Source organism: Podarcis muralis, chromosome 5, assembly GCF_964188315.1.
Source record: "Podarcis muralis chromosome 5, rPodMur119.hap1.1, whole genome shotgun sequence".
NCBI classification, from domain to species: Eukaryota; Metazoa; Chordata; class Lepidosauria; order Squamata; family Lacertidae; genus Podarcis; species Podarcis muralis.
In genome coordinates, this window is record NC_135659.1 from 68,525,346 (window position 1) to 68,546,749 (window position 21,404).

Sequence of the window (21,404 nt, forward strand, 5' to 3'; positions counted from 1 at the left end):
CCGCTATTTGTAAGGCCTCGTTGGACAGCCACTTTGCTTTCTTGCATTTCCTTTTCATTGGGATGGTTTTAGTTGCTGCCTCTTGTATAATGTTACGAGCCTCCATCCATAGTTCTTCAGGCACTCTGTCCACCAAATCTAAATCCTTAAACCTGTTCCTCACTTCCACTGTGTATTCATAAGGGATTTGACTTAGATTGTATCTTACCGGCCCAGTGGTTTTTCCTACTTTCTTCAGTTTAAGCTTGAATTTTGCTATAAGAAGCTGATGATCTGAGCCACAGTCAGCTCCAGGTCTTGTTTTTGCTGACTGTATAGAGCTTCTCCATCTTTGGCTGCAGAGAATATAATCAATCTGATTTCGATGCTGCCCATCTGGTGATGTCCATGTGTAGAGTCGTCTCTTGTGTTGTTGGAAAAGAGTGTTTGTGATGACCAGCTTGTTCTCTTGACAGAACTCTATTAGCCTTTGCCCTGCTTCGTTTTGAACTCCAAGGCCAAACTTGCCAGTTGTTCCTTTTATCTCTTGACTCCCTACTTTAGCATTCCAATCCCCTATTATGAGCAGAACATCCTTCTTTGGTGTCACTTCTATAAGGTCTTGTAAGTCTTCATAGAATTGGTCAATTTCAGTTTCTTCAGCACCAGTAGTTGGTGCATAAACTTGGATTACTGTGATGTTAAAAGGTCTGCCTTGGATTCGTATCGAGATCATTCTATCATTTTTGAGATTGCATCCCAGTACAGCTTTCACCACTCTTTTGTTGACTATGAGGGCCACTCCATTTCTTTTACAGGTTTCTTGCCCACAGTAGTAGATATGATAGTCATCCAAACTGAATTCGCCCATTCCCGTCCATTTTAGTTCACTGATGCCCAGGATGTCAATATTTATTCTTGCCATCTCATTTTTGACCACATCCAACTTACCAAGGTTCATGGTTCTTACATTCCAGGTTCCTATGCAATATTTTTCTTTACAGCATTGGTCTTTCCTTTCGCTTCCATGCATATCCGCAACTGAGCGTCCTTTCGGCTTTGGCCCAGCCGCTTCATCAGCTCTGGATCTACTTGTACTTGTCCTCCGCTCTTCCCCAGTAGCATGTTGGACACCTTCCGACCTGAGGGGCTCATCTTCCAGCGTCATAACTTTTATATGCCTGTTGTCTTTGTCCATGGAGTTTTCTTGGCAGGGATACTGGAGTGGCTTGCCAGTTCCTGCTCCAGGTGGATCACGTTTGGTCAAAACTCTCCACTATGACCTGTCCATCTTGGGTGGCCCTGCACAGCATAGCTCATAGCTTCTCTGAGTTATTCAAGCCCCTTCGCCACGGCAAGGCAGTGATCCATGAAGGAGCATAATATTGCGGTTCATTGCTATTATCAAGGGGAAAATGTTGCTCTCGAATGTCAATACTATAACTTTCAGGCACCCCTAGATGTGGATCAAACACTTCCAGAATCAATGACAAGAGATTATTATGAATGTCATTAGTTTAAAAAGCCTCTCAGCTAGAATGTTTTATTATAAACATTTAAGAGGAGGGTTTTGACTTCCCAAACATCACCTGGTATTGTCATGTACTAGTGAAATTGGTATTATCATGTACTAGTGATGTATGAAAGTGAGAGCTGGACCATAAAGAAGGCTGATCGCCGAAGAATTGATGCTTTTGAATTATGGTGCTGGAGGAGACTCTTGAGAGTCCCATGGACTGCAAGAAGATCAAACGATCAAACCTATCCATTCTTAAGGAAATCAGCCCTGAGTGCTCACTGGAAGGACAGATTGTGAAGCTGAGGCTCCAATACTTTGGCCACCTCATGAGAAGAGAAGACTCCCTGGAAAAGACCCTGATGTTGGGAAAGATTGAGGGCACAAGAAGAAGGAGACGACAGAGGACGAGATGGTTGGACAGTGTGCTCGAAGCTACAAACATGAGTCTGACCAAACTGCGGGAGGCAGTGGAAGACAGGAGTGCCTGGCGTGCTCTGGTCCATGGGGTCATGAAGAGTCGGACACAACTAAATGACTAAACAAATTGTTTGGCCTGCTACAGAGCGAGATTTAAACATTTGTTTGTCAAATAAATATCTATTATTGTTATCACTGGAAAATTTCACAAATCACTCCAATTTCTAATGACTTTAAAAATAAGGGTGATAGCTTACTGACAATATTATACAAGGAGTTACTGAAAGTCTTAGGTAAATTTACAGGAAAATGTTTTTTCTTGATCAACTTCTGGAATAATATCCTGATACTATGAACCATGTTGTTTTCTGTGTTGCTGTTGCTGCTGCTGTTGTTGTTGTTGTGCCTTTTCTCATTTATATTTTAAGTATTAATCGTATTAAGTGAACATAGATTATTGTTATTTCTTTTCTGTTCATGTTACATTACCTTTATTCTGTATAGCAGATCTTTCTCTCTATTCATCTATCCATCCATTTCCCCCCAGATTATTCCCAGATTCAGCATATTTGGGTAGCTGAAGAAGAAAATCTGTGTAGTTCCCCATGTTCCTCAGAAAGAACCTGATAAATTCTCCAGAGAATTCAAAATTTCATCAAAATGAACTGAAACTTGTGCCCCATTAAATGCAATAGGGGGCATGCATAAGAGATATTTCCTGTAAATTGGTCCTTTAGGTCAAAATTATTGTCTCCTAATGTGCCTTTCTTAAATGGACCAAATTCTCTCTCTACATAACACTTGTTTCATGGCACAGTGCCATATGCCCACCATCTCTTGCTTGGGGACATTGGGCTACCCCATTCACCAAACTGGCAACCACATTCTGCACTAGCTGCAGTTTCTAGAGCATTTACAAGAGAAGCCTCAAACAGAGCACACTGCAGCCATCCAGATGGGAGGTCACTAGACTACTGAGGCCTACTGAGGCCAGGCAATTCTGACCCAGGAATGGTAGTAGCTGGTGAAGCAGTCTAAGCTGAGCATAAGCCACAGAGGCCATTTCCGACTGCAATTTCTGATTTGAATCTAGGAGTACTCCCAGATGTCAACCTTTTCATTAGGGAATAGTGGAACCCCTCCCACAGAAGGTTGTCTGAGAACTGGCCACCCATGGCACCTTCTTCTTATGAGGATTCAGTTTAAATTTATTGGCCACCATCACTGCTTCCAGGCACTGGTCCAACAGATTCATAGCATTCCCTCATTCAGATGCAATGGAGAGATAGAGCTGTTTGTCATCAGCATAATCATGCTCCATGTCCCCAAATTACAGCACCCAACAGTTTCCTATAGATGTTGGGTAGCATGGAATACAGAATAGACTCCTAAGGAACCTCATAGCTCAAAAAGCCATCGGACTGAACAGCAGTTTGCAAGTGCTAGGTAAAGGTAAAGGGACCCCTGACCATGAGGTCCAGTTGTGGCCGACTCTGGGGTTGCGGCGCTCATCTCGCTTTATTGGCTGAGGGAGCCGGTGTACAGCTTCTTGGTCATGTGGCCAGCATGACCAAGCCGCTTCTGGCGAACCAGAGCAGCGCACGGAAACGCCATTTACTTTACCGCTGGAGCAGTACCTATTTATCTACTTGCACTTTGACGTGCTTTTGAACTGCTAGGTTGGCAGGAGCAGGGACCGAGCAGCGGGAGCTCGCCCCGTCATGCGGATTCGAACTGCTGACCTTCTGATCGGCAAGTCCTAGGCTCTGTGGTTTAACCCACAGCGCCACCCGTGTCCCTTTGCAAGTGCTACCCTGCAACTAATAATACAGTGCCTCCAGCTCCCAACCCCAGGATTCTGTGGCCAATTGTGAAAGCCACTAAGAGATTAAGAAGAACCAGCTGAGCTGCATTACCCCTGTCTCCCTCCTGATAAAGGTTATTGGTCAGGGTGACCAAAGCTGTTTCAGTGCCCAAAACTAGCCCGAAACCAAACTGGAATGGGGCTAGATGCACCTGCAGCAGCATGGCCACCACCTTCTCAATCACATTATCCATGATGAGATTTATAGAAATTGGATGATAGTTTTCTAAAACCTTTGAGTCCAGGGAGGGCTGCCTTAGAAGGGCTTGTACCGCTGCCTATTTCAAGGTGATGGGCATAACTCACTCATTTAGTGAGGTGTTAACCACTCCCTGGACTCATGATGCTTAGAATACCTAAGCCAGGCTTCCTCAACCTTGGCCCTCCAGATGTTTTGAGACTACAATTCCCATCATCCCCGACCACTGGTCCTGCTAGTTGGGATCATGGGAGTTGTAGGCCAAAAACATCTGGAGGGCCAAGGTTGAGGAAGCCTGATCTAAGCCTTAGACACTTGCTGAAGCTGCTAGTGCCATGGAAACTCAGTTCTTGTGCATTCTATCCCTTACTGATCCATAATTAGAATGGAAGTTACAATTTCCATCATGTGCTAAATGTTTGTGCTGAATGGACCTCCTGAGGGCAAACGTGCTGTGACAGATGTGGAGCAAAAACAAAGAGCTTTACAAATACTTGTTTATCTTTCAAGACACTTTAAATGCTGGCTGACAATGGGAAGAATGAAGATGATTAAGGATTGGGGCTATGTAATTTGGGGCATGTTTTATGTAAGGGGATGGGGGAATCTTACCATATATAATGCACTGAAGCCATGAAGGTTATGGGTGTGATCCTGGTGAAGCACTCTGAGGTGCATGAAAGCTGCCCAGCATGGCTGGGGCAACCCAGCCAGATGGGTGGCATATAGACAATAAAATTTATTATTATTATTATTATTATTATTATTATTATTATTATTATTATTCATCGTAGTAGTATTATACATAAGCATATACAAGTGCATGACTACATAAACTGAACAGTGAATGGCACTGTGGTGTGGTTTATAATCTTTTCAAGGAGGGGCCTGAATGACAAAGGGATGCATGTTCTTAGGATGGAAAGAAGTGAGCCGGTTTCTTCTCAGAGAGGCAGGGCACGCTAGCAATAAAAACAGTGGACTTTTTTTTTTGTTCTTATGTACTTTGCAATGTTGTTTTGGTTGGCAGAAAGCAAGTCCTAGTTGAAATGGTTTTTAAAGTTTCTGTTAATGGTCTAAGAAAAACAAAAACAAAGGCAGATAAGTGATGTGCTCCACAGGCTGCAGCAGGCGGACCACACACAAGACTTGGACATTCATGGATTAGCCTGGACAAAATAAATAGGGAATGGATCAGAGTGAGAATATACTAAGATTGCTGGAGCTGAAGAACATAAGAACATAAGAAGAGTTTTGCTGGGTCAGACCAGTGGCTCATCTAGTCCAGCATCTTGTTCTCACCGTGGTCAACCAGAGGCCTATGGGAAGCCCCAAGCAGGGTAGGAACACAGGAGCACTCTCCTGCCTTGTGTCTCCAGCAACTTGTATTCAGAGGAATACTACTTCTGATAATAATTGGAGAACACAGCCCTAATGGTTAGTGGCTAATAGTTATTGTCACCTTATTCTCCAGGAATTGATCAAATCCACTTTTAAAGCAGTCCAAGTTGGTGGCCATCACTACACCTTGCAGAAGAAAATTCAATGGCTCAGCTACATACTATGTAAAGAAGTACCCTTTTTGTCTCAGATTGTCTAACATTCAGCATCACTGGCTGGCTTTTATGTAAAGTGGGGGAGGGGAAAGAAATGTCTCTCTATCCACTTTCTCAATACTGTGAATAATCTTAATCACCTCTGCTCCCTTAATCACCTTTTTAGAAACCCCAAACAAACCTTTTCTCATAGGGGAGTTGCTCCAGCCCCGTAATTGTTTTCGTTTTCCTATTCTGAACCTTTCCCATCTCTACAAAGTTGTTATTGAAGTGTAGAAACCAGAAATTCACACAATATTCCAACTGTAGCCACACCATAGATTTGTATAACACCACTACGATGGTGGCAATTTTGTTTTCAATCCCTGTCCTAATGATCCCTTAATATGGAAGCTGATTTTTTTCCACAGTTGCTGCACACTTGAACTAACCAACATGGCTCATAAGATCCCTTTCCTTGTATATACACTATACTGTGGTACCTCGGGTTACAAACACCTCAGGTTACAAACTTGGCCCCAGGATGAGAATGGAAATCGTGCGCTGGCAGTGCAGCGGCAGCGGGAGGCCCAATTAGCGAAAGCGTGCCTCAGGTTAAGAATGATTTGAGGTTAAGAACGGACCTCCGGAACGAATTAAGTTTATAACCTGAGGTACCACTGTATTAGCCATGCACAGAAGGCATAGTTAATACATGGTGATAGTTGATGAAGGATGCTAATGAAATGCACCTTGCCTATACATTGAGATACGCCTTAGATCATGGTGCCTCCCATTTCACCAGATCCCAGGCACAAGGTAGAGGAGGGCAGGAATAAATACCTGCAGCCACAAGGTCCAGCCCTCCCTAGACAGAAATTTGATATGCCAGGCAGCCCAGCCCAAGAACTAGCAGCCTTTTGCTAGACAAACAGGCAGAGCTAGGCAGTGTTCCTGGAAAAACTGATGTTTCCAAAAGGCAGTTCTGACTGCACTTTGTTTGAACAGTTGATCCCTGGAAAATTGTTCAGATTGCTGCTTTGGGGTGTCAAAGTGCCCTTTGCATTACTGTAGTTCCCATCTAAGGTTTTTATTTTATATATCACATTTATATCCATCCTTTTCTCCACGGAGCTCAAGGTGGGGTACATGACTCCTTCCCATTTTATCACCACATCAACTGTTTGATCTAGGTAAAGCTGAGATACAGTGACTTGCCCAAAGTGACCTTAATGGACTGAGCAGGGATTCAAACTCTGGTCTCCCAGGTCCTAGTCCAACAGTCTAACCATGGTGTGTTTGCTAGCTGGAACTTATATACTTCCACGGATAGCACCATGGTCAGTTCGGCCACAAAGTTAATTGGACTCTCCTTTGTTGCTGCTCTGGGGGGCAGGATGGGAAAGGATGAGGAGAGGAGGGGTTGTATGGAGCTCTCCCTTTATTTCATTGAGAGTTGAAGTTACACCACCCCTTTTGCAAACCTTCCTTGTATCTTAACTTGATAATAGCAGTGCTTAATAATAATTAACTTTGGTGTTTTGCCTTCTTATAGGGTACAATTTCAGTATTCTGGCCACAATCTCCAATTTATTATTTGGTTGGTAGGAATAATGTGTGTTTATTTCATGTTTTATGGGTGCATCTGAATAGACACTTGGTTTCCTGGGTTTCTAAAGTTTATTTATTTTCTTCATTTGTATGCCATCCTTTTACATAAAGTTCCCTTTTACATAAAGTTCTCTGGACAGCTTACAATAAATAATAATAATAGATTAAAAAAACCAACCCTATTGACAGGTCCAAATAATGAGATAAAGCACCCAGATAAGCACAAAAGTAAATTGGGTAGATCTGGCACTGAAAAGATCACAAAGATGATGTTTGCATTTAGAAAAGAAGGTAACAGGAATGATATTAGGGGGGAAAGATACATGCTCATTTTACAACCAGGGCTGAGTTTAGATCTAGAACAGACCCATAGAATGTAAAATAGTAAGGCTAGATTGACTAATGAAAGATTGCTTATTTATTGAACACCTACACCATAGTTTGTTGTTAAAGTCACAATAGGCAAACACTTCTCTAAATTTTGTACTGCAGTTCTCCAAAGTTGCCTAATTCACACATTAAGGAACATAGCATAAACATCTGCACTGGTTGCCAACTTGTTACTAAGACAAGTTCAATGTTTTCCTTTTGGTACTGTATATAAGATCGTAAATGGTTTACTTGCAGGTTTGCCTGACCCATATGTGCCCATTCAACCACTGTGGAACACTCATTTATGCAGTTGTAAGAAAACAGGTCTTTTAGCACCTACACTTTGGAACTCCCTGTCAATGGACATCAGGAAGGCCACTTCACTGTATTTTTTTTATTTATTTTTTGGTGCCTGCTAAAAACATGTAAGCATGTACAGTAGTTGCTGATGTGTTTTAACCTTTTTTCTTTAATTTTAATTATCTTCAAATAATTCTAATAGTTTTTAACTGGTTTATTGACAATTTAAATATTCTTTTGTATACTGCTAAGAGGTTTGCTGACAATCATGTAGTATATAAATTATGTTGAATAGAATAAATAAATAAATTTGGCCTTCATAAGCACAATAGCTGGCTGATTATATGTCTTGGATGACTAACAGTGCAATCCTAAACATCTTTACTTGGAAGTAAGTCTCATTGCGATTTACACCCATGTAAGTGTGTTTAGGATTGCAGTGTAAACAGGGTATGGACTCAGAAAAGGGGAAGTGGTTAAGAGCGGTGGACTCATAATCTGGTGAACCGGGTTCGCCTCTCGGCTCCTCCACATGCAGCTGCTGGGTGACCTTGGGCCAGTCACACTTCTTTGAAGTCTCTCAGCCCCACTCACCTCACAGAGTGTTTGTTGTTGGGGAGGAAGGGAAAAGAGAATGTTAGCCGCTTTGAGACTCCTTCGGGTAGTGTTAAAGCGGGATATCAAATCCAAACTACTCTTCTTCTTCTTCTTCTTCTTCTTCTTCTTCTTCTTCTTCTTCTTCTTCTTCTTCTTCTTCACAAATCTCCATATATGAAGCAGCCTCCTCCTCTCCTTTGCCAGATCTGCTTGTCCAAACTGACTCACAATAACACATCCCACAATAACACAATAACACAATAACACAGGGACGCGGGTGGTGCTGTGGGTAAAACCTCAGTGCCTAGGACTTGCTGATCGCATGGTCGGCGGTTCGAATCCCTGCGGCGGGGTGAGCTCCCGTTGTTCGGTCCCAGCTCCTGCCCACCTAGCAGTTCGAAAGCACCCTTAAAGTGCAAGTAGATAAATAGGTACCGCTTTATAGCGGGAAGGTAAACGCCGTTTCCGTGTGCTGCACTGGTGCTGGCTTGCCAGCTGCAGCTTCGTCATGCTGGCCACGTGACCCGGAAGTGGCCTCTTGAGCGAGATGAGCACGCAACCCTAGAGTCGGACACGACTGGCCTGTACGGGCAGGAGTACCTTTACCTTTACTTTAACACATCCCATAATAACACAGGGGGAAATCAAGGCTCTCCTGAGATCTCACTAGCTCCTGAACCAATTTATGGCAGCATAACCTTCTGTAGGCCAGAACTGATTTGCATGAAGTGTTGTTGTCAGTAGCACACACGCAAACACTGATACCGATAATTAGCGAAGGGAGAGGGATGTTATTACAAAATGAGGCTAGAAGGCCTAACATTGCAAGAGATAGGAGTGTCACATTACTATGCAGAGCACATAGGAGTACATTGCTCTGCATAGTAATGTGACACACCCACCTCTTGCATTCCTAGGCCTCTGGCCTCACTTTGTAACAACATTCTCCCTTCTCTCTGTATGTGGTGTGATCTGCCAAAGGATGAGACACTTTGTGCATGTGACAAAGGGAGCTCTGGTCCATGAAAAGGTTCTGCCACACACACAAGAGTCACTGTGTGGAGTGTTCCCATTGAGGGTACCAGTTAGCCAGTCATGCCCACTTCCATGATATTCCACTCCATTCCATTCCATTCCTCTCTCCTGTTTTTAGCTCCCTCTTCCCTCCAACAGCCAGCCTGTATTCCATGCTGGCTCAGCATAATCATTCCTCATTGGATAGTTTTGGGGATCCTTTAGACATACCCTTCAACGCAACATGGGAGAAAACCAGGAGACCATCTTCTGGGGCTGCACTCCCACATGGGTCACGTGACCCATACAAGATCCTAGCCCTGAAAAAAAACATTCTTGGGGGCAAGATTGCGAGAGCAAGACGTCCCATGCTTTCATGGGGGGAAAGCAGGATGCCCCAGTTTTTCCAAGACAGTTGCAGGGTATGCTTTAGAGTATTTCTTCTTCTTCTTCTTCTTCTTCTTCTTCTTCTTCTTCTTCTTCGGAGGTGGGTCCCCCATGAAGCAGCAACCCACTTTCCTCCCACAATCCTCCATGTCCCCCCCTCACCCATGTATGTGGTGGCTGCTCCCACCACTTAGATGGCAGCATGCATGGAAGAGGAAACAAAACCTTGCTCCTTCTGGTGTCTACCATAGCAGGGTACTAGGGACAGGTAGACCTGTCCAAAGGTGGGGAGAGGGGAGTAATGAGGTGGCAGAGAGAGGGAGAAGAGGACAGAAAGAGAGTGAGGGAGAGATAGCCATAAAGGAAAGAAGATGGCAGAAACATAAAAATGGTGTCCCACCTACTTTTGGCTGCAGCCCCACCCACCACTGGCATGCAGTCCCTGACAGATTACTCCTGAGGGAATGTGGCCTTCAGCAGAAAAAGGAAAAAAGAGTCCCTGCCCTTGGCTTCCTTAATCATCCTGCCTACCAAGGCATATAACTAGCCAGCTATCCCTGTTATCTATATCATCAAATTTGTATTCAGACTTAATCTTTCTATTATTACATTATATTTTTCCTTTAATCAGGCGACAATTGTGCCTTGTGTGGGTGTGCTTGCATCAGGCACAAGTCCCTCTGGGGAAAATGGAGTACTTGCTTGCTCATCGTTAACCACATTGCCATTCCAGGAGCCTATATCTGTTAAAATTCTTGCTTGATGTGCCCTCACCATTTATGCAAAAGCAGTTGAATCATTCGTGTAAGGCCACTATTTACCAAACTATAGTGCATTCCTAAGCATATTGCTCTCTTTCTTTGAGGAGAACATCCATTAACTTCTTTCTCTAACCCATCTCTTCTCCATTTTCCTCCTCCTATTTCCCTTTGTAAAAGAACTGAGATGGTATTCAGTTACCCTGCCTTGGATCTTTTTCAAAGGAGAAAAAGAGGATTTGGAGACTGGCTGGCTTCCTACTTGCTTGCTACTTTAGAGACCCATTTGATTTAAACTCCCATTTTGTAATTCTCTGATTTATTACATTTAACTTCTTAATTAGCAATATATGGTACCTGTGTTTATTTTGAGATGTATCTCCACCTAGTGGAACACACCTTTGCCCAACATGTCTCCCACTGAATAGCCAATCCATTTCCCTCAATTAGGTAAGATTGTGGTAGATTAGGATGTGACTGCAGTACAGCAGCCTTCCTTAAAATGTTGCCCTAACATAAACGATGGTTTTCCCGGAAGACAAAGATTTATAGTTTCCACCACTCTGAGAGGTTTTGACAAGTTCCAGCTTAAGATCTCAAGCATTTTGGCAGGAAAATAGGACCAGTAAGACCTTTGATTGCAATCAATGGCTTGGCAGAGCCCCAGAAACGCAGAACAAAAATGCTTTGAACAAGCCTGGTGCTCAGGGTGTGTCCCTAGTTTTCAGGGCGTGCAGGATGACTCACAGCATTATCCTGTTGTACCGAGTGCACAACATGCTGCATGTGCGAGACTGAGCACCTGAGCTGTGGCTTCTTCAAATTCCTCCTGGTGTTGTCTTCCACCATCCAAGTTTCCTTCGAAAAGCTGCAGCAACTCTCCTTTTAAAGCTCCATCTAGTCTCTTAATTAACACCTTTTTAGACTCAGGCAACCAACCCACCTCCACAAACTCCTGCTGCCTGAGGGACGGATTCACTGTGAAGCATTTAACACTAATCATGATCAGAGGCTTACCATAGACCTTGAGAATGAAAAAGTCTAACAGTTGCCAAGAGGAATTGATTATGTGCAATTTTATTGCCAGGCCACATGAAGAGGTCCATCACCGGAAGTCCCCTGAACAGAAAAAGTTGCATCTGCTGAGCCTGTCCCTGCCAAGTTTGAAAACACATACATAAAACCATCTTGAATTAAAAATTGGCAACCCTCCTCTTAAGGTGGTTCTTGACCTTAGTTTTATTTGCTGTTTTGCTCTTGCAGGTTTTTCTTATCTTCTGAAGATGGTAACTTTTGCCCATATCTACATTAGTCACTATCTTGAGGGTCTTTCCCCCAAATTGTAACCTCTTCATGGATGCAAATGAAGCAAAATAATTTCATCTGTGATCTGTCTGCTCATCTTCTGAAACCTTTCCTCATTACTTGTTTGCAGTAGTTTTATTGTGGTTATTAAATAAAAGAAAGCTTCCTATATCTCATGTTTTGTTACACTTCAGCAAATAACTGGTTGAAATGAGTCGTTCTGCTTTTCTGTTCCAGGTTCAGGGTGTTCTGTGCTGAAGGGGAGTTGATATGTGTGTAAGGATAACATGCATGGGTTATAAAAAGAAGGTGACACATACTTGTCATTATAATAGCTACTTAATTGTTTGGCACTGACTATTACTGTTGACATGAGAAAACAAGCAAAGCATAACCACCAACCATCATCATTGCCTAGTTCTCCAAGATCAAAGCAAGGAGATATGTTGGCTGTATTATAATAGGTCCAGATGACTGGAGCAGGTACAGTGGTGCCCCGCAAGACGAATGCCTCGCAAGACGGAAAACCCGCTAGACGAAAGGGTTTTCCGTTTTGGAGGTGCTTCGCAAAATGAATTTCCTATGGGCTTGCTTCGCAAGACGAAAATGTCTTGCAAGTTCCTGCAGGGTTTTTTTCCTTCCCCCCCCCTTTTCCCCAAGCCGCTAAGCCGCTTATCAGCTGATCCGCTAAGCCGCTTAACAGCTGATCGCTAAGCCGCTTATCAGCTGATCCGCTAAGCCGCTAAGCCGCTTAACAGCTGATCCGCTAAGCCGCTTAACAGCTGATCGCTAAGCTGCTAATAGCGCTAAGCCGCTAAGCCGCTAATGGGCTTGCTTCGCAAGACGAAAAACCGCAAGACGAAGAGACTCGCGGAACGGATTCTTTTCGTCTTGCGAGGCACCACTGTATTCTAAGGCATGTGTTCGACAGTCAGGTCATGTATCCATAGCAGTGACTAGGGGAGGAATGACCTCTGGGAGAAAGAATGCCATGGTGCATCTGCAGCAGCACAACCGGACACCTTTACCTGCCCCAGCTGCCACAAAACATGTCTTTCCTGTATCAGCCTCTACAGCCACAGCAGGTGCTGCAACTTCCAACAGTTTGGCTTCACCTCCAAAGGGTGCCAACAACAAATGCTACAATGGAAAGCAAGAAAGCCCAAGTTTGATTTGCATAATAAGGGTTGCTATATTTTGAAGAGCAAAAAGGAGGACACTATGATGACTCTCATTTTAAATACCCCTACTATGTGTAGGCTATAGAAGCTGTGATATATTGCTGAGGGGAACAGGAATGGAGAAGAGGAAAGCAAGTCTTCAACCACCAGTTATGTCTAAGTCTCATCCAGAAAGTATAACCAGAGACATTCTGGCAGATTTAAAAAATCCACCCAGACAGACATTTTATCCGTGAAAAAGAGGTCATATCCTGGAAAAAGAGGACACATGGCAGCCCTAGAATAGTGTTGCCAGATCAAGAGCAAATTTCCACAGTAAATTAAGATGAACAAGGTAAACTTGGCAGGAACTTAGGTTCTAGCTCAACGTAGTAGTTAATGGAAGAACATTTCCCTTTCAGTGTGAATTTATTGGCTCAGTTCACACGTCACCATAAACTGTAGTTAATGGATTACCATGAAAATGTTGGCGTGTTTTGTTCCTTTCTGCTCATGCTGTGGAGAAATAAGCCATGATTTTTTGTCTGAACATTATGCCTGAAATAAGGATCATGACTATGGTGTCTGACCACAATCTGACCTGGTTTGGACATAATGCTTCAACAGGGATCATGACTTGTATTTTCCAAGTGCGACTTGGGAGAAGTGGGGCAGAGTGAAGTAGAAGTCATTTGCTTGAGCTCAGCATGCTATGATTTATGGCTTACCATGACATGCAAACAAGGTCACTGAAATATACCATTCCTCATCACTTACCTTCAGCAAAAGTATTTTATTGTATTCACTTACTTGCAGGCAACTCTGAGAGCAATTTGGGCAGGTATGGAGATCAAAAACAAGCAAACAGGATGTGAGGAACTGAGCCTTCAAATCCACCTTTTTTGCTTTCTAAAAGATTATTTATAGATTTAATACAATGTATATTAAAAACATAATACATATAATGACATACTACATTTTGATGCTGACATATTAATGCCTAGTTCATGGTTGGTTGGTTGGTTGGTTGGTTGGTTGGTTGGTTTCATAGAATTTATACATCGCTTGAGAAAACCCTCAAACCTATTTACAAAAAACAAAGAAATCAAGGAAAAGTTATACAGTGGTACCTCAGGTTAAGTACTTAATTTGTTCCGGAGGTCCGTATTTAACCTGAAACTGTTCTTAACCTGAAGCACCACTTTAGCTAATGGGGCCTCCTGCTGCCACCGCGCTGCCGGAGCACGATTTCTGTTCTCATCCTGAAGCAAAGTTCTTAACCCAAGGTACTATTTCTGGGTTAGCGGAGTCTGTAACCTGAAGTGTATGTAACCCGAGGTACCACTGTAATACTTTTAAAAAACAATATGCACATAATCCTTCATCTGATTTTGTTTTATGACCCTTTTCTCTAGATACACAAGCATATTTTTGCTGAATCTATTTAGTGAACAAACAATGTTCATTCCTAAGCAGTAGGGAGCTTATTTTTATTCATAGAAGGAATGGGATGAAAAAACAGAAACAAAATTAGCTTTGCCACTAGAGACAAAGTGTTTTGTGTTTTTGGAAAGAGATTACAGAGCATTGTTGGAGCCAAGGTATACATAGCTGAGTTTTTCAACCCATAGTTTTATAAACATTGGGGTGCTGGAATCTGTATAAAAATTATGGAAACGGAGTGCTCTGACACTAGGAGCCTCCATTGTGTTCCACAGAGCAGTCTGGATTAAAAGAGGGACCAGACTGTAATTAATATGATGCATTGATGGATAACTGCTTGGTCATTTTAGCCCTTAGCCTCTAACTTCCATGACCAGAGCCTTGTATGCCCTACCAACGCTGGGCATTGCAGTTTACCCCATCACAAATTTATAGTTCCCAGCCACCCTTAGCTCAACAAACCTCAGAATTCTTGGGGGAGGGGGATACACTTGGGATGTGCTCTTAAATGTGCAGTGTGTATGCAACATTACTTTCAGTTCATGCAATGTGGTTCCGCACCCCTCACTGGCATAACACCTAAAAAGCTACCTCATCACTTTTCTTACTCTAATGCAACTGAGCATGTTCAGTAGTAGCAACTGAAGCCCCACAGTTAGAATAAGATATCTGCTGTTGCCGCCACATCCTGCTCCTTCAGCTGGGAGTCTGGTGGAGGGTTGAGGCCTCCTGCTCACTCAGTGCACATCCCAGCAGGACACAGCATAATTTTTCCTTGCTATACCAAACCTCTTAGTGATCTTTTGGACCCCAAATCCACAGGAGTTGCAAAAGCCTAAGCAGGTGAAAGCATGGGGGGGGGGGGACAAGATTCAGTGACATCCACAGAAACCTTAAAGTAGGCTGATAACTCTTTTTCAAGACCATTCTGCAGCAGCTGTTTTAGAGCATTTATGGCACAGCCCATGTGGAATTCAGGCACAGTTCCTCTATACTGCCTCCATTTCTCTCTGCAATCAATATGTCTGGAATTGTTTTGTGGATTAGCAAGAAGCACCTGATTACTAATTAGTGACCTAATTTGGAGCATGGGAAAGAAAATAAAGATTCATTCAAAGATAGGGACAAGGTGAAATTCAGTTTGGTTTGCATTGATAAATGAAGCAATACACAGAACAATACACAAACCAAAACGCAACCATTATTCAAAATGTATGCTTCTCCAAATTTTGCAGCAGCTTTTCAGCCAATCAATGGATATATACACAAAATGCATATACTTGGGTAAAGAGAACATAAAAATGCATATATTCTTGAAAACAGCACACAAAAATACATTATATTAGGGGAAATGGCTTTGCAGAAATATATGTATTAGGCAGAATTTCATGCAAAGATGTGCATATTAGGAGAAACTTGCAGTAAAATGCTGCTGAATGTTCACAAGGACTGAAATATTCACAAACTGATACGGAAGTGTGGAGAACAAGAGTGGAAAAAGGAAAAACTGCAATTGACAGATTTGCCCATCCCTATTCAGTGTAGGAGGTATTAACCAGGTGCAATGAGGGAAACTTGCCAAAATGAAATTATTCAGAGCAATCATTTTTGTCAGCGATAGAAAGGTGAAGATAAAATTATGTAGGACGCAACCTCGATGTTACATTTTACCCCACACTGCCCACCTGCCATGGTTGCTAATCCTTTGCTACATTTATGTTAACTTTTCAAAGCACAGTCACTTAAATAGCAGCAACAACGCAGTCGCCAGCTCTCTTGCACCTGGATGAGTGTCTTGTGTTGCCTTAGATCTGCAAGCAGAGTACAGAAGTGGGTGTGTGCAGACATAGTCTTCAGGCTGTATATCCAGTCTAGCAGAGGGCGTGCCTGCTCACTCACACACAGGAGAGCGGAGTGTGGGGAAAGAGAAGCTGTCAGCAGACGGACGTATGGCAAGGAGGGCTCCCTGACATTCTACACCCGAACAAGACCTTTTTTTTTTTGGTACTGCTGTTTCTGTTTTGTTTTTTGAGTCGCAAAAGAGAGACAGGTGACATCCCACCCACTGCCACCCCATCTGCAACCATGCTTCACTCTCCTTCTCCACTGAAAACAGCACTGGCTTATGAGTGCTTCCAGGACCAGGCCAATTCTACTCTAGCGTTGCCCTCGGATCACAAGCTGAAAACTAGGGGGACAGGAAAACAAAGGGTCCAGGAGCAGGTGATGATGACGGTGAAACGGCAAAAGCAAAAGACCTCCCTTTCATCAGCATCGAATGCAGCAGGCCACTCCAACCGAGGTAAATACCTATCACTGCTTGATTAACAAGGGATGACCGCTGAGTGTGAGAAATTTGGCTATACAACGCTTGCCCATCTGATGCCTCTTTGAGCTTAAGAATGTGTGGTATTGGGCATTGTCCATTGGAGTCAATACAGCTGGTGTCATTTGGTTTTCTTGGCAGGTTGTGTTGTGGTGATACCAAGGAAGTTTTGCAACATCTTGAGGGATAACTAGGGATTTGGGGATCCCAGTCTCAGTAGTTTTGCAGCTTAGTGCCGAAATGGTTTCAAGATAGGCCATGGGAATCTAGTTAAGCTGAAGGACTTTGATTTGGATTGTGTAGGTTGATTTGGAATTGCAAGGTGGTGCTAAGAGCAAATGCTTCTGCTTTGAGATGAAGTAGGTTGGAGCTGAACATCTTCTAGCCAGTTTCATCCTCAAGATTCCCGTAATTCTATCGTGAATGACTGGTACAATTTTGCGAAAGTTAACCACAGATAAATTCCACAGACTTCAGCAAGAGAGGAAACTATTCCAATTTAGAGTCATGGAATCATAGAAGTCAAGCAATTCCCACTAAAACCAATGAGATTTGTAATGCACAATTTAACTTAGATCCAAGGGTTTGATATTATCTGGAGTCTTGACAGCATTTCAAGTCTATTTATCTACAAATTGGAAATGGTATGCACCCCAGCAGGAAAGTTGTCCAGTTGAAATTAAGGCATGTCCATAGATCTGCTGTGACTGTCAAACAGAGAATGTTGTTACTACTTATTTGCACCACTGATCTAAGTACTCTGTAACTTTCCAGACAGTGAAAGAATATTCAACATTAGTCATTCACAGAGCAGACGCACTGAAACCAATAGATTTACATAACCCAAGTCTATTGATTTCAACCTCCAGAAGTATATCTTAGTTGGATTTAACCACCCCCTGGTTTTTATTTTACAGCTCGTGTGTCAACTTCTGCACACCTTAAACTGCAAATGATCTTGAAAAACACACATACACACATATCAATTAAGCAAAGTGTGTGGCTTTGTGCTTTTTTACATCACTGTTCTTAATTAGTGCTCTAAGATTATTGAGCAAACCCCTGGCCTCTGTCTCCCCAGTTCATGACATTGTTATTCAAAGAATGAGGTTTTTAAAAATCTAATTTGGGAGCACTTTAACACACACCTTATTTTTGTATGAGACAGTGAAGTTTCATGATTTCATGCTGCTGCTGCTTCTTCTTTTGAAAATCTTTGGGAGTGAATCATTCAGGCTAAAACCACATTTATAGATGTTCTTTGTATTTTAATGACTCACGTCTTGAGGAATTTATACTTAAAACTGCTCCAGCAGATCGTATGCATTGTAGGGAGATTGTGAGAAGTAACTAACTATGTGAATTAAGAACCCTAGAATGAAGCAGAATGCTAAGTAGTTGTGCATTATGTCCCTGGTGGTCCTTAGGGATAGCCAACAAACATGCTACTCTTGTCTGCATGGCAGGACACTTGGCTGAAGAACACTGTGGAGTTGTGTCTTAACATCTTATCTGTGTGTGAGATAATTTGTCCTTCATATCTCAGACTTGAGAGTCAGACCCATGGCCCTGTAAATTTCAGCTCATTTCAGAAAGGATAAGACTCCATTAAAAGCAAAGAGTGAAGTAATGTGTGACAGGAAGCAATTGTCTTTGGCATTTCTTTCATTGATAGCCATATATTCCATGATCAAAATAGCAAAGGATACTATCAGGAAAGATTATCCTCTGTGTATCCTCTATGCATAGCAAGGCAAAAGGATTTGCCTATGGTCACTCAGCAAAGCTATGCACAACTGAGTGTAGATATAAGCCCGTTGATGTTCTGTTACATGAAAGATTTCAGGTTACGTGAAGGATTGCCTGTTGCTGCATAGACCAGTAAGATCACTTGGATCATCTGAGGAAATTTTACTTGGGGCTCTGACCCTATCAAATATCACAGGGTGGTGACCCCAAAACAGGCTTTTTCTGTCATTGACTTTGCCCTTCCGTCCGTCATACACAAAGCATCATCTGTTAGCAGCTTCAGACTTTCTGTGATGACATACCTTTTTACCCAAACGTTCCCTGACCCACAAGATTTGGACTGTCATTTCTGAATTCCTGTTTTCATCTATTTTTATTTAATAGGGTTTTATGGGTTTTTAATGTTTTTTGTCTCTGTTTTTATTGTACTGTTTTGTTGGTTTAATGCTATTTTGTATAACACTTAGAGGGTTTTTTCGGTTTATATTAGGCAATTTAAAGACACTTATAAACAAATAATTGTACCCCAAACAATCCTCCTGGAATTAAATAGGTCGCCTGTTTATTCACAACTGGGTTTGATAGAACAGTGTGCTCCTTGTAACTCATATCTTTTGCATCAAGACTATCATTTGTAAGCAACTTCTGTTATAGTTAAGACTTCAGTTGGTTGGTTAAGTGTTACGGGAAAGTGGCTTAGCCAGTTTTTAGAAATGTGACAATTTTTATTCAAGAGATAAATAACAGTTACTTAGATGAAGGCCCCTTGGATTTTCTGGGCTGCTATTTCTCTCATCCATGACCACTGGTTGTGCTGGCTTGGACTGATCGGTGTTGAAGTTCAACAGCGAACTTCTGGAAAGACACTTTGCATATGACTTTTTCATGTTTGAGAGATTGGGTGGAAAAATTATTTGCTCTTGATGTACGTGCTGAGGAGAAGATATTTACCATGACCCAGCACATTTGTTGGGTGTTAAAATCCCACTTGACCATTCACATCTTTTCCAGCGAATAGATTGATTTCCAAGTTGGAAAATAATATATGAATTGCCTTTCATAAACTTGGGATACTTGGTTTGCTCTGAAAAGCTCGTACCAGCAACCTTAGTCTTTGAAAACAGGAGTGTGTAGTTGCAGCACAGATTGAATCAAACATCAGATGTTCTCAGCTTTGGTTTTGGGTATCAAGGAGAACTCTGAAAGACATGGCTCACACTTTCTTTTTGATCACATATGCATCTGAGGCAGAATTTTGTCTTTTTAAAATAAAAAGCAGTCTAATGTGGCTTTATTTGAGAGCTGCAGAGTGTGAAAGTGAAGTATTCATTTCCCCATTCCACACTCCTTTAGTTTGTCTACCAAAAATTGCCCCCTCCCCACAAGCTGTTTCCTGATCTTATGGGATATGCTAAGGATCATTCCTTTGAGTTGCTCATCTCCTTGTGACCGACTCCTCATTTCTTTTCCAATATGAGTGGGAAAGGAACTTGGGGTTGAAGCACAAATGGCAGGGAGGGAAGGGTTAAAGCAGTCCCACCCTCATTATTCATCAGCTTCCAACCACAGCTTTCCAAGGCTGCTTTTCAGTTTTAGGAAAAGCACTGGGGAAAGAGACACAGAACTCTGTGTTGTGGAGAAGAAGGATATCAGCGCTTCCAGATGAGAGCTTAATATTTTAAACAGCCATTGAGATATAATTGAAACTCCCGCCGCAAAGAAAAAAAACTCCACAAGTTTTTTGTTTTTAAAAGAATTTATTGGATTGTCCACGGGGAAAAGTAAATCTGGATTAAATGAGGAAAAGTACTTGCTGGCATTTTGATGTCAACAATGTTGCATGGATGCCAGAAAAATTAAAATGAAATAAAATAAAATAATTGCACATGTGAAGAGCATGCCATCCCACAATAAATACCCACCTGGAAGCCCCCCACATGTTTAAAGGAGCATTTCAGGATACCAATACAGCAACAACTGGAATTTGTGTTTATTATGTTAGGTCTACTTTTTATGTAAGAATGACGGCTTAGTGGGATCAGCTAGGCGGATGATATCTAGCAAAAACAGAAAACACAGTACAGTATCTTAAATCCATCAACTGTGTTATTTACACATTTATTTTGAGCAGTAACCCAAAATATTTATTTCTATAATTTACATTAAATTGAATAAAATTATTGCATGTTTTCTAAAAGAATCAATATTTCTATTTTGACACAATGATAGTCCTATGCAGCGTAGGCTCGTTGAAATTAATGAACACAGCTAACTTGGGTCCATTAATTTCAGTAGATCTACTCTGAGTAAACCTTTAGTGAAAATATGTCATCTGCTTTCTAACATAATCTCCTTTAGTAGTTGTAGATGAACCCCACAGACTTTCTGTTCCTGAGAAACAAAATGGTTTCATGCATTGGTCTTCTATTAGATGTTGTCCAGAAAATACCAACACCCCAAAAGAATTCTTTTTTAGGCTGGATAAGGGATACACACCCTTTTCAAATTAATTGTACATTGCAAACTTATGATTTATGGCAGGATAGTATTTGCTGGATGTAAAGTTCATAAAGTGGTTGTGTAACTAACATCTGAGCAACAGTAAGTTGCTAAAATTGGATGGCAATCACTCTAGAGTGCTGATGGAACACAGATAAGAAATTGCAGAGAAATAGCTGTTGCTGGCAGCCTGCCTGCCTGAAGGGCTGCTAACAGAAAGTGCAAAAGAAGTGGAATCCGAAATTAAGCCTAAATTGAGCATCTATCATAGAAGTAAAAATTATAATTAGGAACAGAATTATTACATTGGAGTAGACATAGGTGACCGACGTCGTTGCAGAAAAGGAAATAACACAGTTTTTTCTCAATG

At 42.0% G+C, this 21,404-nt stretch overlaps 1 protein-coding gene across 1 annotated transcript in view; it reads left to right on the forward strand.

Moving 5' to 3' along the window:
• The first annotated feature begins 16,337 nt into the window (after positions 1-16,337).
• PKP1 (plakophilin 1) overlaps positions 16,338-21,404 on the forward strand; it is a 50,269-nt gene continuing 45,202 nt past the window's right edge. Inside the window, exon 1 of the mRNA XM_028734620.2 lies at positions 16,338-16,762. Within this exon, the coding sequence (XP_028590453.2) occupies positions 16,546-16,762 (217 nt within the window). The 5' untranslated portion in view covers positions 16,338-16,545. The remainder of the gene's footprint in view (positions 16,763-21,404) is intronic.